Source organism: Prinia subflava, chromosome 3, assembly GCF_021018805.1.
Source record: "Prinia subflava isolate CZ2003 ecotype Zambia chromosome 3, Cam_Psub_1.2, whole genome shotgun sequence".
In the NCBI taxonomy this organism is placed as follows: domain Eukaryota; kingdom Metazoa; phylum Chordata; class Aves; order Passeriformes; family Cisticolidae; genus Prinia; species Prinia subflava.
Genome location: NC_086249.1, coordinates 18508974 through 18526558, shown reverse-complemented (window position 1 = coordinate 18526558; position 17585 = coordinate 18508974). Strand labels below are relative to the sequence as shown.

Here is a 17585-nt window from a genome sequence, read left to right as displayed (position 1 = left end):
GCAACTTAGCAGAGATTTTATAGAGATCAGCAAAGTTCTAGGCATTTTGTGTTTTTATTTCTGTATGTTCCCAGATGTTTACAGATTTTCTTCAGATCCTGATCCTGCTGTAACATTAGATCATATTTTGTTTCACTATCATTGCACACACATTCTGATTGCGAGCTACACTAGGCAATCTCCAATCTGAAAAACCACAAAGCAATACACATGATTTCTGACCACCATTATCTGGAAAACACCAGTTGCTGATCCCCATCTGCCAACATTACAAGGGGGAGAAAAAGAAAGTAATTTTATTTAGGCCATGTTCTCCAGTAAGCCCTCGTAAATTGCTCCCTGCCTACTCCTTAGGTCAAATGTTCTGAGTATCTGCACACCAGTGAAATGGAGATAGAGCATTCCAAGGCTCTTCCCTCCAGAACTTGTGACTTCTGGGATTTTACAGATGCAAACTCTGTTAGCCCTCAGGAACCAAATGTCAGGCCTCAACACTGATATTTTTGTTTTTTAACCTGAGAAAGGATATGAGCTCCTGGCCTGCCCTAGAGCCTTATCCTCCAGCTGCAAATGGTTCTTCCCCATTTCACGTCTATGTAGGCCTTGCCTGTATTGCTCCATCACAGAAAAGTTAGCTGTGGGTCTGTCTGCCCCACTGCTACATCATCACAGACTGAAGAAGGCACAGAATTGTACAAATGAAGACCTCAATGGCCACATTCCCCCAGCACAAACTCAAGGTATGGGCTGTAGACCAAAAAAATCTTATGACTCCTGCAATGGGAGTCATTCAAATCTGGGGCAACACAGGCAGAAAAGTCTGAGATTTAGCACTATGGACTGATAAAGAGACCTTGGACAGAATTAAACTGTAATAAATTTAAGGTACAACTATTCTGAATGCCATTTACATTTGAATTATTTACACCTATATTTTACTCCATGTGCTATGTAAAATTTAAAGCTTAGTATTGTAACTGTTTGTTCTGAAATTTCTCTTGCGCATGTTCAGACATCTCAGGATAGATCTTGTTTTCTCAAGATGTATGGTTTGAGAATGGCAGAATTCACTGAAAGATTAGATGCAAGGGCCCTCAGAGAGTCCACAGTCCCAAATGTTGCTCAGAGCAGGGCTGACTCCAGACGTGTCTGTGTTGTTCACGGCTGTGTCCTGGCAAATCTGGAACATCTCCAAGGGTGGAGATCCCCCAGCCTCTCAATGCAACCTGACAAGGTCCTTTCTTTAGCCTTCCTTGGGGAGGAGGAGGAAGAGAGAAGAGGAATGCAGCCATACAGCAAGTGTAATAATACCATCTGTATTTTACGGGGAGGGGTGTAATAGTTGTGTATGGGTGGGAGTAACATCTTTGAATGCCAGGAGAGACAGAACAAAGGCAAGTTCTTTCATATTTGTGTCCCTCAGGAAGAAAACTAAAAGTCCTGTGAGGTCTTCCTACTCAGAGAAAGAATCCTTCTAGCTTGCTTCCTCTCCCATGATTTCTTTTCTTTTGCTGAAAAGCAGGCACGGTCCATCAGTGCTGAGGAGCTTACTAAACGAAAACCAGTCATTCTGCCAGACAAAGTGGTATTGCTGTTGCTCTGTGACATACTTGGGAATTAAATGGGCTGCTGTCCCTGTCTACAGATGGATTTCCTAAACATATGCAGTGAAGATGGCTTCGTGGTTTTAGCCCCATTATCACAGCTCACAGAATCACAGAATGGTTTGGCTTGGAAGAGACCTGGAAGATCATCTATTCCCAACTGCCCTGCCATGGGTGTTGGAACCAGACCTTCCACTAGGCCAGATTGCTCCATGGCTCCATCCTTCCTGGCCTTGAACACTTCCAAGGATGGAACAACCACAGCCTCCCTGGGCAACTTGTTCCAGTGCTTCACTACCCTATATCATTTCTTCCTCAAATTTCAGTTTAAAGCCTTTGCCGGACCCGGCGGGACCGGGAAGGATGGCGAGGGCTGCCCAGGAGGTGGCAATCGGGAGCCTCTTACGGGAGTGGAGCAAAGGTGGAGGGAGGCTCCCAGGAAAGAGGTGGCTGCCTTTAAGGTGGGTTTATTTGCCTGCCAGATGGGAAGTCTGTGACCAGCCCCTTAGAACAGGTAAAGGCAGTAAGGCTTCTCCACCCACTCGCCTTGATCTTTCATCACCACCGTGGGCCAGGCGGGCGCTTGTGCAACGTGCGCGCCGCGCTCGGGAGGCTGCGGGAGAGGCCCATGCGCTGCCCGCAGCAGCCCGGGCACACGGGCCGGAGCCGCCGGGGGCTGCCGGCCGGGCCCCCTCTCCGGCCGGCCTGGGGATGAGCACCTGCGGCGGCGGGATGGGGCTCTCCGTCGGGCTCCTTCTCCTCTGGGCTCTCCTTCCTGCCGAGGCGCACGGGAAAGAAGGTAAGCGTGGGACCCGCCGCCCGTCCCTCTGCCCGGAGGGCTGGGCTGGGGCGCGCAGCCACAGCGACCTCGCTAAGGGGCAGGGAGCGGGACTGGCCAAGCGCCCGCGGCTCCAGGGACACCTCAGAGGGACCGGGGTGTCAGAGGAGGGCAGCCGGGTGTGGGGGGACCACGGCCTGGCAAATCCCATCCCAGTCTCGGTGGCTCAGCGAACGAGCCCAGGTATGTTCTCCCCCTCCTTCACCTCCTCCCAGCTGAAGCACGAATGCCTCGGCATATCCAGTGATCCAAGAGAATTCTGCCCCTGTTTCCCTCAAACATGGGCCTTGCAGATAACAAGTTTAAACACAATCTCAGAAAGTTTCTCCCCTCCTCTGGCAACACCCCCGCAGTTTCCTCAAGAAGCCCTCTTAGGAGTTAACCCTTGTGAGCAAGCAGACAGGCATTTTATCGGAGTCTTTTACCTACCCCACTCTTGGAAGATGGAGCTGGGTTTTAAAATTTCCTCTTCCACCTCTTTAGGCTTCCATGTTTCCCTTCTCTGTATCACTTACTCTCTTTTATTAGATGTACTGATTTTTTTTTCCTTCCATCTTGGTAGTTGCACAGTGGTTATGAAACATGGAAGAATGGTAACTTTTAATAGAGGTGAGGGAAGTGTAAATTTCTGCTCTGTTTCCTACCTTCTCCCGCAGTCAATTCCTGCCAGGGACTTCTGTTTTGTACAGCAAGAGGTGTTGGGGCTTTTCCATCCCCAAGACAGTGTTCCTTCGCTTCTCCAGGGCTCTCGATTGAGGGGACTTGGTCATAACTGGCAGCTCAGCCATGGGCTCAGCTTTGATTCTGCGAATGCTGAGTAGTCTTTTAAAGCGTCCTTGACAAGCACGTTTCTATTAAGGATCCAGCTACGGGGTGGATGCAGCTGGCAGACATTGTGGAGAAGTAATACCGGGTGGCACCACGCAGCCTTCGGTCTCCAGAAGCGTGTGACCAGTAGTTGGCAGTAACAGTAACCTGTCTGCCAGCTTCTCCCTATCTCAGCCATCTCATTTGGGCCGTGTCTGTGATCCACTCTTCCTTAACTTGTCTATCAGGGAAACAGCTCGTTTTCCCGGCGTCCTCTCTTATCTGAAGCCTTTCTTCTTTTTGGGGACACCTCCGCCCCTGTGGCTGGACAGCCACGTGAGATTCCCGGCAGCAAAGCTGTGGACCAAAGAGCTGGTAGTGCCTGAGTACTCGTATTCCTCTGCTTCTGTAGTCTCACCGACTCAATCATCCTTTCCGTGGGGAATCCCTGTTATGGGATTCACTTACAGAAGTACTTCTTGGCCATACACTTAGTCCCTCCAGTGGGCACCCAGCAGCCGAAGGAGCTGCCACTGCTGACAGTGCAGAGCATGGCACAAGGGCTCTGCCAGGTTTCTGTCCTGGCCACTTCCAAGTTCCTTTTCCCTTGCTCTGCTAGATCTTGCCATGCAGCCCCTCTTGCTTCCACACTGCTGCTTCAGTCCTGGAGAGGATGGGACGGCAAAGCTGTTATCTGGGTGATGCTTCTGGCAGGGCAGGCTACCTCACCCTTGGAGTTTTTGGAGCTAACCACAAAAAATATTGTCTCAAATAAAGAGACTGAGAGTAGAGGGGACGTGAATGAGAAGCCTTGTCTGGACAGGGAGTCTGTGGCTAGGAAGGTTATGCCATATGACCATACTGTGAATACTTGGAACTTGCAAAACCTGGATTCCTGCTTTTCCCTTCTCCCAATGCTGAAAGGGTGTTTCAGAGGTGAGAACAGCAGCGCAATCCCTCTTATCTCTGATTCTGGGCCCACAGCCTGCTTCCTCATTCCACAGGACTCTTGCTGATCTGCACTTTACACTATTACTTATAGTTGGCAGGGAGTATTTGTAAAACAGTCAGATGAGGGGGAGGAAACCTGGTTATTTAAATGCCATTTAAAAATCTCCCCACTCCTACCTTTCACCCCCAAATTCTTTTCTGAGACGTTTAGAAACGACCCCTCTGAATACACCCACAGGAATCTAAAAGAGAATCCAAAGAATTTTTCTTGTTTCCTGTGTTCCCAAGCTGGGACTTCGGTAGGTGCACAGAAACCAGCAGTCTGTTCTGGCAGCACCGGCAGACCCAAAGGCAGGCACGAAGCTGCACATCCCACAGTGTGTCTTATTCCAACTCCTCTGCTTTCTCAATGTTTGCCTACAAAGTGACACATTTTTAACGTGTCTTCAGATCAAGACTTTAGGCCAAACTGTGATCGCATTTTCAAATTTCTCTGAAGGCTAAAAATGAACGTACCAATGATTTTCTCCTTTGTCACACGACTCCAGCAGCAAGGCTTAAAGCAGCCGTGCAATTCCGCAGGAGCTGGCCGTGCTATGGCCAGAGCCATGACTCTCTCTTGATGTCCCGGCCAGAAAAGTCGGAAGGCTGGGAGAGGGTTAAACGATTTCTCGGCCATCGTCAGCTGGTGGACAGTCTGAGTTAGTAGCAGGGGGCTCATCAATTTGCACAACTGGTGCATCTCCTGGCTTTTGGGTACTGTGACAATGGAAAGTCCCTTCTACAACTTCACACAGCCTCTGTACTTTCCCACCGTGTTTCAAGTACTGAATAGTCCCTTCAGGCGACACTGATTGATCTTTTGTGTTGGTAATTTATTTGATTGTCTTCCTCTTCAGCCATTTAGTTTGCTGCCTTCTTATTTCAAGGAAAGATGTGTTCAGGTGCTAATGCCGCGTTCCCATTTGAATAGGCTTCACCCTCCTTCTTCCTTTTCGGGACAGTTTTAGGAAGTGATAAAATTCGTCAGGGTTGCATTTTTGGGGGTGTGTATTGGAGGGGGTCTCATATATTAGTAAAAACATTTAGCTCCTGACTAGCTGCCCTGTCTTGTATCTTTCGGTCCCTCCTTTAGTCACGCTTTTTGATCGTGAGAGGTTTCAAAGGAATGGGGGGCCGAGAGAGGAAATGCAGGCTTTACTTTCTTTGACAAAACAAGGGCGAAACCATTCCATGGGCCATATGAGTTGGGTCTCCGGTTTATTTTTTCCCTCTCTTCTGATTTTCAGTGAATCTACTTGACACAAGCACTGCACAGGGTGAGCTGGGCTGGCTTCCAGACCCTCCGGAAGTAGGGGTGAGTACCCACATTCAAGGAAGAGGAGTCACTGGAAGTATTAAATGATGCAAAAATATAATCCGTGTTGAAATTTCACCCTACCTCTGGAAACCGGGCTTCTGAGGCCCTATCCCCTCCTGGACATTTTAGGCTTTATAAGTCTCTCTCCCTTCACCTGTGCAGCCTTGCCCCTACCCAGCTTTTTAAGGATGGATGTCTATTGACTTCCAGTGTGTTTAAATATATTGAAATACACTGTTTCCATGAAGTAATAAAGCAATGAAGAAAAATGAAAAAATCAATTAATCACCCAGTTTTTTATTCTGTCATGCTGCACATAAATACAATGTCTTTCTTTCTAATTTTTTTTCCCATGAAAATAGGCAGAACAAAAATATTTCTGTCTCAGAGTCTCTCAAGAAATTAGAAACACGTTTTTTAATTCAGCAGCTGACTGAAGAAATAACTGTTAACTCATGGGGCAGCAATCTGCCTTTGTGGGTGGGCTGCAGGATTCTCGGATTTTACACCAAGCTGTGGTGTTTGGTGCTGACAATGAGAGAGGAATTTCCCTTTGTTTTGTGACTGTAAAACTGAGTTGATGGAAGTGCTTCAAAATGTACTCCTGAAACCACTGCAACGTTGGACCCCGAAAGACAGCTGAACTCTCAGCTATTTTTGTACAAGTACAGCTATTTTTTATGAAGCCTAGTTGAGCAGTCCCTCTGGTGTCACAACCCACATCAGTGAAGGTGGTTTCCTTTGTAGCAGCAGTACTGTGGGAGTGGTGGAAGGCAGGCACAAGGAAAATGGAATTTAGGGACTATCCTGCGGTAGTTAGCACAATTGTCAATACATAGTTTCAGTTCCTCATCCCTGCTCATGTGTTTGTTCCAAGTCCCAACCTTTCCAATGGAGAGTCTTCACCCTTCCTGTTCTAAAGTAGACCTGGGCTCAGCCTGTTCCTTCCTCATTTCCATAATTTTCCTCTGTAATGTGCTGTGTCTGGTTTAAATCCACCCCAGCCTCCTCCTCTTGGTAGCCTTGCTGGGTGAAGTAGAGCCAGACAGTGAAGTTCTTATGTACTGGCATAACTGCATTTGTTTCATTAGTAAAGCTGTTTTGGTTATTATTAGTAGTATTATTATACCCTGCTCAAAACAGGTGCCCTAGTGAGACATACATGTAGATCATGTTTTGCCCACTGCTCCCTTTGTTGTCCCATCAACTCTCTGTGTGGTAATTTTACCCCAGTTCCAGGCTCCAGGCATGTTCATGATGAAGTTTGACTCTTGAAAAGATTGAAAAAAAAACACTGAAAAGTGCCTTTAAAAAAAAAAAAAGTGATAGAAAGAAAACAAAACCTTTATTACAAACATCTGAGTGTTGCACAGTAGGTTCGGAGCAGTGTGAGGAGCTGTCAAATCCTTCTGCTTGTGCTACATTTGCTTTTTAAAATATGTATATTCAAAATATAATTGTAACTGAGAATTGTTGAAAATTATGGGGGACATGGCCTGAGAGAAATCAAAACCAACAGATCAGGATATGGATGACTGATAAAACAACAGAAAATGAAGAATAGATTCATTGACTTCTCATGAACAAGCCTTTTGAGGAGATTTGTCTAATTACATCATTTCCCAATAACTGTTAGGTGGAAGTCTGACAAATTGCCACGAGCAAAAAGGGAACAATGGCCGATTCTCTTGTAATCAGAACTTTGAACAAGTTTCTGAAACCATTTCTTCAAAATGAAGAATTAAGTAAGTTCAAAAAAGAACGGAAATTAATTCAGAACACTTTTTGACAAAAAAGAGCCAAGATTAGTACTGAATAATTTGACTAGGTTGATTAGTAACAGGCTGAAAACATCTGAGCTGTGTTGCACACCGAGCTGAAGGGTGTACTTCATGTAACACTGCTACTTGTACTTAACCTCAGATGCTGGAGATCTCCCATGAGTGAGCTGGATTTGTGTCAATATACTTATCGCTGGGAGGAGGAATTTGCTGTGGGGAATTTTCATACTTTATATGGGCAAGGCCCCCGAGGCATAGCCCAGAAGAGGTTGGCTAAGCCTGTGGAGGCAGAACTACACCTTTGTTCTCTTCTCACTTGTAGCCAATGACAGAGGATGAAGTGGCTTGCCAGGTGTGGCTGTTTCATGGTCAGACCGTGGCTGTATCCAGGGCAGACAATGCTCCCGTTAGCACACGGGCTCAGCCTGAGAACACCGCTCAGTTTTGGACAGCACTTCTAGTTCAGAACTTCTGCACCACATTAGCCAGCATCTTGAATAAGCTTAAGGGTAGTCTTTGAGTGAAAGTCTCTGTAAGACACTTTAAGTAAAGTATCTGTAGAGTTTTGTTTATTAAATGGTTTGTGCTAGCTTGCTTTGTAGTAGCTATTTAGAAAGGGTTTCATTAACTTTAGGCTACTATTGGAAACTAGGCTTTTAAAGAGGCAGTCTGTAGTTCTTACAATCCCCTTTTATCTACTTTACCACCCACCGCCCCACTCCTCTCATCATCTAACACGTTCCTTGATAATTCTTTTTTGGCTTTGAAGTTTTGCCACAGCAACACCAGGTGGGCATAGAGAGGTGTATTACAGTACTAGTGGTAGATCTCCACCTTCTAACATATATTAGAGAGCCAATGATGGCCACTTTGAAGGTGTCAGGAGTACAGACTTTACTTGCTCTCACATTTCTTTAAGACTCCTCATGCTGCACAAACAGCCTAGCTTCCTGAACGGGTTTCTGATACCACTGAAACTGTTCAAAAAGGACCTCTCAAATCCAATCATGAACAAATTCACTTATCAGGCACAGTAGCACTCCTTCTTGGCAGCTTGTAAAATAACAGCATAAAATGTTATTAATCGCTAATTTTCTTTTAAATATAATTGCATCAGCTGTGAACAGATTGCGATGAGGAATTATGATTTCCTCTTGCATTTTGCTTTTAATGGACAAGGCCCTAAGCCACCCAGCCTGGCTTTGAAGTCAGCCTTGTTCTGAGCAGGAGATTGGAGCAGAGAACCAAAGGTCCTTTCCCACCTAAATCTTTGTGTCTGTGTGATAATTTAGAATTGTTTGTTCATTAGCTTTCTGAACTTGAATTTTTAGCCCAGGCACAAAAGATCCTCATGATTTTATGTTCAGATTTTTTTCATGATTTTACGTAATATCTATTCCTATGGATTTTCTGTATCAATTTATGTAGGCCTAAGATACAACATACTGAGCAATCCAATATTTGCCTTTAATGCTGTGATTATCTCACTCCCAGCTTGTGGGCCTATCTTGAAATTTTCCTTTTACCCACATTTTCCAAATTCTGTGTACGTGAATAGTATTTGCACAATCCAGTCATGCTTCCATGAGAAACATGTGACAAGTTCCAAGCCATTTGTGCTGGAGAATGCTGCACACTGGGCTTCTCAATATGACTTGCTCTCTCTATATTGTTGAATGAATTGTAAATTAAACACACTATATTCTTTTTAGCTCCTACATTTTCTTGGGACATGCGCTTTCACCAGTTCTACAGGTGTCTTTGCTTGTAAAAGAGTCCTTTTTCATGGTAACTTTGTTTTTGAATTGGATGTGTGTTATTTCAGGAATCACATGAAATCCACTGCTGCCAAATTGTGCCATATTTATTACATATTAAAAGTTTAGCAAGGCTCAGCTGGTAGCTGGTTTGTGGAGCTTATTTTTCCCAATTTACATTCCTGCATGGATCATAGCATTATTAAAGCTTCCAAATGCCTTTCTTAGTCTCCTTTCCAGGCTGCTGTTGTTCTCAGTCTTTTATTCACAGTGAGGAGGAGGACATAATTATTTTCCTGACTATTTCATATCCTTGCTTGCTTCCACACATACTTCAAAGCATTGCTATCAGTTTCAAGCTTTCTACCAGTTTCCCAGTGTGCATGGCACTTGATCTGCTCAGCTTTTTCAAAGTCTACCTTCAAACAAGACTAAGGATGGGCACATAATGCCAGTGGCCTAACGTATCCCAAAGGCTATCAATGAATAGCCACTAACTTGAAAACTTTGGAATTTATGTGTTTCTTGTTTAGGAACAAAAGTTTCTGAGTTCTGCACCTCATATTCTATGGGAAGTTTAATTATGACCATAGCAACTGCTGAAGCTATGTGAATACAATTTGAGTAAGCCAAAAAATCAGATCCTTTTTTCTTATGCTGTTGTTGTCCTGTTAAAGCCCAGGCATAGTTCAAATTCTACACTGATAATTTTTTAGGTAATAGACTAGATCAAGTACCTGTGACCTGTCAGCAACTTCTCTGTCACTGATCATACCATAATATTTACGTGCCTTCAGGTTCTAGCAAGGTGAGGCTGTGTTCCACCAGACTCAGCGGTCCCAGATTTTGGTATCAGCTGATGACTGGTTTCTGTTCCACCACTTCTTGGTCAGACAGATAGTCCTGGTCACGAAGGAAATAGTGCTGTGGGGCACACGCCTTCAACCTGCAAGCAATTCCAGCACAGCACTCCTATCTTGTTAAACCTGGGCAGTTCACTTAGTCAGACTCAATGATCTCTTACTCAGATAGTTTTACTTGGAAGAGTCTCAGCCAGTCAGCTTTTTGTAGCCTCCAAAGGTGGTGTGAAAAACAACCATCAGAAAAGCTGTTCTGTGCACCTCTTCCCACAGCTGTTGTTCATGCCTGTCCTTTAGGAGGTAACTCAGAGGAGTGCCATCACCTCTGAAGCTGGAGTAGAGTAGCAGTGTAAACCTCACTGCTCCTAGTTCAAGTATCAGGCATAGAGGATTAGCTCCTCCAAGTAAACAAGATCTGTATAGAAATAAGGGAAAAATGCTTAGTAAAGTCAACAACTACCTGGAAATTGGAACAGCTCTGGCTTCAGGGCTGTAATCTGACATGACCTGCTGCTGTTCATCTGTGGACTGGTGGAGAGATATTTGTTGATGATATCCTGTTAATTGAAAATTAGTTAGTTTGTGTCACTTTGGGAGAGAAGGAAAAAAATTTCATGCATATCCAGATATAGTTTACTCAGGAGTGTGAGAAGGGGGAATACCAACCAGTGAGATGGGAACGAGTGAAGTGTAAATTAATAGCTGTAGGGAAGGCCAGACTTCATGAGCCACCAACTAGGCAACCTAGGATGGAGTGACTGCCAGAGACCCAAGTAACAACGCTGGCCAGTGCGCTCGGTGTTGTGACCTGAAGGGCAGAAAAGAGCACGCTGTGAGCCGAAGCGAAGATGCCGTACAGCCACGACATTCATCACCACGGCTGCTCGGGCACTCTGGCCGTGACAGCCCTGTTGCCTGGCAGCTTCAGAAAGCTGCTTCACCCTTTTATGGCTGTTGAATGAGTGGACAAGGTTCACTGAACTTCCTTGTGTCAACACAAAAGCAGCACAAGTCAGCTGGAGCTTGGAGGTTAACCTGCCTATAGCATGGTCCTCCAAGAAGACTAAATAAGTATTTAAAGCTATTTAAAATAATAATAGTAATATTAAACCCCAAACAAACAAACAGAAAACCCAACAAAACAACTTCTATTATAATACCAACTAAAATACAGGTGAGTTTGCAGGCAGTCAATTAGAAAGAAAAGGTTTTGCATCTTTTGTTGCCTGTTGTTTCCTCGAAGGATGAACCTCTGCTTTGTACTGTGATTCTCACCATCTCTAAGGCAGATCTGCAGAAAAATATTCCCACAATTTATTTCTCAGAAGGTTATTTCCATTGTTTTCAAGGCCTAGTTTCTGGCTTCTCTTTGGTTGACCTGAATATTGCTAGGTCCTCACATGACTTTCAGACTGCCATCTCCTGCAGCTTCTTTTCTCCAGGCAGGTTTGATCATCATCAAGGCATAATTACCCCATCCCTGTACAGGATTCCACCTAGTCCATCTTTAAACGAACTTATACAAACAGAGCAAGTATTGCCCATACCATCAGACTAATTTCCAGCTTCTCTGTAAACACTAGAAGTACACTTGACACACCATACAAAACCGCAGCTCACAATATAAAGCCCTCCACCTTGAAAAAAATGAAAAAAACCACTTCCATTTACAATGGATCCTATGCAATGTAATGCAAAAATAACATGAGAGCTAACATTTGCTTCATTGGTAATATGGCTTTAGCCATGAATTCTGAACTCTTAAGATGCACAATCTGATTTTTCACTCCAGTCTTTTTTGTAGATATTGGTACTGTTAGTGAGTGTTAGTAAAACAGGTATATACAAAACAAGTGATCCAAACCAACTAGGTGAAATGTTGGACTAGAGTATCATTATGCCTCATCTAGCATCATCTGTTGTGACCAGAACTGTTTTCATGTAAGGCCTTAATGTGGTCAGGCAGTTCAGCGAATGAGCAGACAGCAGAACCCGGGTTTGATAAACAGGTTCTGTAATCAATGCACTGGTGTCTCACATTAACACCTTATCTTCCCATAAGAGCATGAGTACCAGTTAAATTGAAAGGACAAGGGTGGGATGGAGACCTATGTGCTAGTGCCCTGAAGAACGAGTAATTACATAATGGAGTTGCTCCTCCCTGAAAATAACCAGTGGATCATTGTGGGAAAAGAAATATATCATCCCACCCATAAAGATACTGTAGATAAGAAAACATCTCTTTTGTGTTCAGTTCTGTCAAAGGCTCCGTGATGATGTGATGTGATGAAATTAAAATTGTCTGACCATAGCCAGATGATCAAAGAAATAACAGCAGCCTCAGCTGTTCTCAGATTTAAAGTTACAGGACTCATGAAGTGTCTAGATGTCACCATGCTTCTTTCATCACCGTCATCTAAATTGTCTTCCACACCAGCAAAAGAACTTCAAAGAGTATTGAGAAACTTTCAGTAAAGGGTCACAGAAGCTTCAATTCTGGAATACACCACTGTGGTGATGCTATTTTTGGCTGTCTGGTCCAGGTTGCCTCCTGACAAATATTTGTCAGATGTATTTCAACTGAAGAGAATCCTGTATCAAGACAGGTGCCAGCAAGGTGCCTCTCGTCACCGGCCTTCTTCTGAGGAAATGACACTGTGACTGTAGCACAGCTGTAATTACCTTCACTGCTGAATCTGTTCCAGGAAGGATTTTTGGTCACAGTAGCATGCAAATGCTACTATACAAATGTCAATACAATCCACAGGCAAGATTGCAGCCAGGGAAAGGGGACAAAAACTGTTCAGTGGCACATTCTCCTAGGTGGTTTCAGGCTTGGCACACCAGTGATGTATTGGTGCTGAAAAACATTGCAGTTTTGGGGCAATTTTTCTTCAAGAAAAGATTTATTGGCCTCTCAATTCTGTTGAAAATTAAATGAGATTGAGACACACTTGTCATGCACAGGTACACTGTAGCTGCCTTTACTTACTTAGCTGGTCTTTTCATCTTAGTGAAATTTTCTAACCCAAAGTTAAACATGTTATTGGATTTCAGCAAATGATCTCCTTGACTTTTCCAGTAAGAATTCTTCTTATTTTTTCCAGTGGAGATATGCATCTTAGTTGAGTAACTTTAAGCCTACTGCCTACATGCTTGCCTTGCTTTTGCTTCTGTGAGTCTCTTTAAAGTATCGCTGTGTCTTTCCTTGGGGGTCTGCAGACCACAGATTGGAAGTCACTGTGCTAAGGTAATATGAAAACAAATGAGACACAGGTCACAGCAGGCAGACTCTTTTCTGAAAGGAGACAAAGCAGGCCAGAGATGGAGACAGTATTCTTACTGCAAGTCACAAGCTCTTTTGACTCCAGTCTGAGCCTTCGGTTTGCAATACTGTCACAGTCTGCTGCTTCTGTCACTTGTAGCCTACCTCTCCATTAGCAGGGATGAAATTTGTATTTGTCAGCATTAAAAGCTTGTTTCCTTCTTTTTTTACCCCACCTGAAAAAGGCTAAAACCAAAAGAGACCTCTTCATTGACACCTGCAAAGCCCAAGACAGTGGCTCCAAGATGTTAAAAATGTTTCCATCTTATATCTGATGGTAGATTCTAGGAAGAGTAGCCCAAAGATGGATGAAGGAACCACAGCTTGTCCTAGATAGGATCCTTGACACAAACCTAATCTAGAGAAGGCTCATTATACAGAAAAAGCAGAGTAAACCTGTAGGCTTCAGAGCTTCAAACTGTATAATCATTTCAGAGCCAATATAGGTAGATATTAAAAGGCACGTACCTTATCTTATCTTTGGATTTTTACTCACATCGCAGACCAAACCAATACTGTTTATTACAAATATCTATTGGTGCCCTTCCATGCTGTCATTTAAATCATTCTGAACAGCCTTTATAAAGACAGCTTTCTTTATATGGAATCAAACCAATGTGAAGAAAGTCGCTTTCCTTTTTTCCTTTTTCCTGAACCTGCAGTGTTTTGAGGTTATTGACACAGTACCTTTGCTTTGAGGTTGGTTTTCACTTGACTCTTAATTGCTGTGCTGGAATAATTTTGCTCTGTATTACACCACCGCACCAAGAGTTTCAAGAACAAACCTCTGGAACTTGGTAGTATATGGGTTTCTGAGAAGTCCAGAAACCCCATTTTTTCTCAAATCCAATGGCTACATACTTAGACTTTTTAGGAAGGCAAACTACTAACCTATGACACTCTCCTGAATGCATTGGCTTTTTTTCTTAGCGACTTTTAAAGAATCCTAAATGATTTTAAGAGTTTGAAGACTACTTTAAGGACAGTTTAAGCTCTAACTTTAAAAAGAAGAGAGTTTAAAAGGCATTTTAAAGAATAACATGCAAAGACTTTAAGATCTCTTTAGCTTGTTTGGAGCAGGGAATTGGATTGGATGATCTCCAAGGGTCCTTTCCATCCTAAATCTTTCTATGATTCTGAATCTCATGAGAAAGTTTCCTCTCACATCCAAAAACCACAAATTCACTCACTGCTAAAATAAGGAAGTCTGACTAAAACTGTTCTCCACTTCTAGAAGAATATTGCCCATCCTATGGCCAACTTGTGACTGGAGTAAGGCAACAGTGCTGGAATAAAGTGGGTAAAAAGTTATATTATCAAAGGAGGTTGATTCAATGTCATTGGCTGACAAACTGCAGAGGCAAGTAATTAATATTGATCGAGCCAGACTTTACCACACATGTTTATTAAGAACATTACATTAAAAATCAGAGGCATACATTTTGATTTTGCAGCAGATTGAGGATGGGAGACAGTTGCCTGGCAACTTCTGGTCTCATCACCCTTTCATTAAATGTTGTGTGTAACAGTTTTCCTCTACTACTTTGAATTTAAAAGCTTCACTGAATAATGAAAAGAAGTCAGAAGCATATTTAACAATAGTTCTGTATTGTTAGCATAAATAATATCCTCATTTTACTTCCTTTACCCATCAGCAGTAGAGTCTAGCAAAAACATGTCTGACTCCCTTGTTATTTCTTTGCACCACACTGCATATGAAACTTGTCAGTGCCAAGCATCTTTGCCCTCAAGAACTGAGTCTGGAAGAAGCTGGGCTGAGATGAGCTAAGAAATACAGGGGTTAGCAGTTGGATTTTTTCCAGCAGTAGAGTTTAAAGTATTTTTTTAGGTTTTTTTTTTTTTTTTTTTTGGCCAGAGTCTTGACCACTGAAAATGAAACTTTGGTCCTGTATCATGTAAGTTTTGAAAATGTATTTTCAGGACAGGCACCACAACAGCTCATGTCTTTCAGTGAGACATGCAAAAAATACTTTCTGGTGACACTTGTCTGTGGTACTGCCTTGGGATAAACTGCTAATGGAAAGTTGTCTAACTCTCAGCCTCCAAACGCAATAATGCTTTTCCCAGGCAGATGCACATTGAAGAATGCTTTGAAAAGCCAGTCCTAGCATTGGGCAGAGTGTGAAAGCTAGTTTGCTCTTATTCTCCTTCCTAACTTCTTTTCTTCTACTTCAGTATACTTCAGGATGCATTGTAAATTCAGCTCTGTTACATTTTCCAGAAGGTCACGACGTGATTGTCCCTTCTGCTTGATCAATTGGGATTGATCAGTCTCTCTTTGTTTTGGTATCATAAATCTTTTGACCTCCAGTGAGTGAAATAAGTGTAAATCCTGTGTGCTGCAGGCCTATGCCAGCTGGATCAGATTAAGTGGGTGGGGTAACACTGGGGATTAATTATGTGGAGAAAAAAGGGAACAAGAAGGGACACATAGATACCATCCCCAGAACTTCCTGGGAGGAGACTGCTAGTATGCACTTAGGTAAGAGGCTGAAATCATCCAGAGAGGAGCTTGTGCTGTCAGCAGGACTTGCTGGCTTGGAGAAAGCTCCCCAATACTTTTCAGAGTGAGGCTGTGTAGGAGGTATGCTCTAAGTCATGGCATAGGAACAGAGCCTCTTTGGCACTCTGTGGGTCCATCTCTTGTATTCATTCCACTAGCACAGTGACCTGCTCTGTGGGGAGACAGGCTGTTGTGCTGTGAGCACAGGAGGTGGTGCTGCTGAAGAAATGTGTGAATCTTATGCTCAGCCCATGAGATTTGACACGTCTGGAGTAATGCAGAGACTGAGACCTTGTTTAAATTTCATCTTAACCTGGGGTGTGATTTAAAACCAAGATGCTTAAACTTGTGCCAGTATTTATGTGGGCACTTGTTTCAATTTAATTTGATTAAACATTTAAAGTATAATGAGAAAGGCCGTCTTAGCACTGGGGCAAAAAGGATGTAAGTTATTTTCCCTGTGGACAAAACCTTGCTTTCCAAATTTTCAGTTCTCATGTGTGAATTACTCAAAAGAGAATGTTCTTTGCATTTTGTATCTGACCTGTGGTAAGGAAAGAAGAACTAGAACCACCTAAAATTTAGCAAAAGTATATGTTAAAATCGTTATCAAGCTTTATTAGGTTCATGCAAATATTAGTAAGGTCATATAACCAGCTGGGCCCATGTCCTCCTCTCAGCCATTATTTGCCGGGGGAAGATGCAGAACCTAAATGAAATATGAAGTCAGGAAAATCATCTGAGTTTTAATAGTTAATTTGGGTTTTGCAAAATATCCCACTTAAAGAAGCATGAACTCTAAGTTAATGAGTGCTTGCTCTAGAACAGTTCTTCTGCAATTTACCTTGCCATTATGGCAGGCCATCTTTTTTTCTTACCCCCAAATGCTGTGCATTATTTCCAGGGCCAGGTAATAGCCCCAGTCTGGTAGGTCCTACTGTACACCCTGGATGTAAACTGTGGCAGAGTACATGGCAGCAGTGTGTCTTTTTCTCAGTCTCCAGGATAAGGTAGTGCATGAAAGAAGTAAATTGGAACGAAGGTAGGATGACGGGGATGTACAAAGGTCTATGTAAGTCAGATCCTAATTGCAGGATCCTCTTCGCTTGCTATGTACAGAGTTCAGGCAGCTATGGAGCGCTAGACCAGATGCAGCTTTTGTTGAGTGTAGGAGACTTTTTAGCTGGCCAAGCTTTGAGCCCTGAACCCTGTGCAAGAATTGATTTTTAGGTAAGATTTTGTCATATTTGAAGTGAAACTTGTTTCTCACATCTAACAGTATGTGTTTTCTTTTTTCCTGGGAGCAGTGGAGCGAAGTGCAGCAGATGATAAATGGCACCCCGATCTACATGTACCAGGACTGCAGTGTGCTTTCCGAGGGTGACACCGATCACTGGCTTCGCACCAACTGGATTTATCGGGGTGAGGCAGCCTCGCGCGTTTATGTGGAGCTAAAGTTTACTGTGAGGGACTGCAAGAGCTTCAAAGGTGAAGTGGTGACCTGCAAAGAGACCTTCAACCTCTATTACATGGAATCTGAACAAGATGTTGGGATCCAGTTCCGCCGCCCACTGTTCACCAAGGTCTGTATTGCTGAGGGTGAAGACTGAGTCATTATCTTTCAGCTTAAACTTGTCATATCTTTCTGCTTAAGCTAGGTGTGTCTTGCTGGCTGAGACAGGCCAGGAGAACCAGCATCTGGGGAAGGGCATGGATATTAAGTGCTGTCCTTAGAGTAAACTTTACCCTCAGTGCCCTCTGTGATGCTCAGAGCAGTC

At 43.5% G+C, this 17585-nt stretch overlaps 1 protein-coding gene across 1 annotated transcript in view; it reads left to right on the top strand.

The window, feature by feature from the left end:
* The first annotated feature begins 1675 nt into the window (after positions 1 to 1675).
* The window catches only part of EPHA1 (EPH receptor A1), a 34373-nt gene continuing 18463 nt past the window's right edge, over positions 1676 to 17585 (top strand). The window contains exons 1-3 of the mRNA XM_063394119.1: positions 1676 to 2403; positions 5490 to 5557; positions 17115 to 17390. Of these exons, the coding sequence (XP_063250189.1) occupies positions 1854 to 2403; positions 5490 to 5557; positions 17115 to 17390 (894 nt within the window). The 5' untranslated portion in view covers positions 1676 to 1853. The remainder of the gene's footprint in view (positions 2404 to 5489; positions 5558 to 17114; positions 17391 to 17585) is intronic.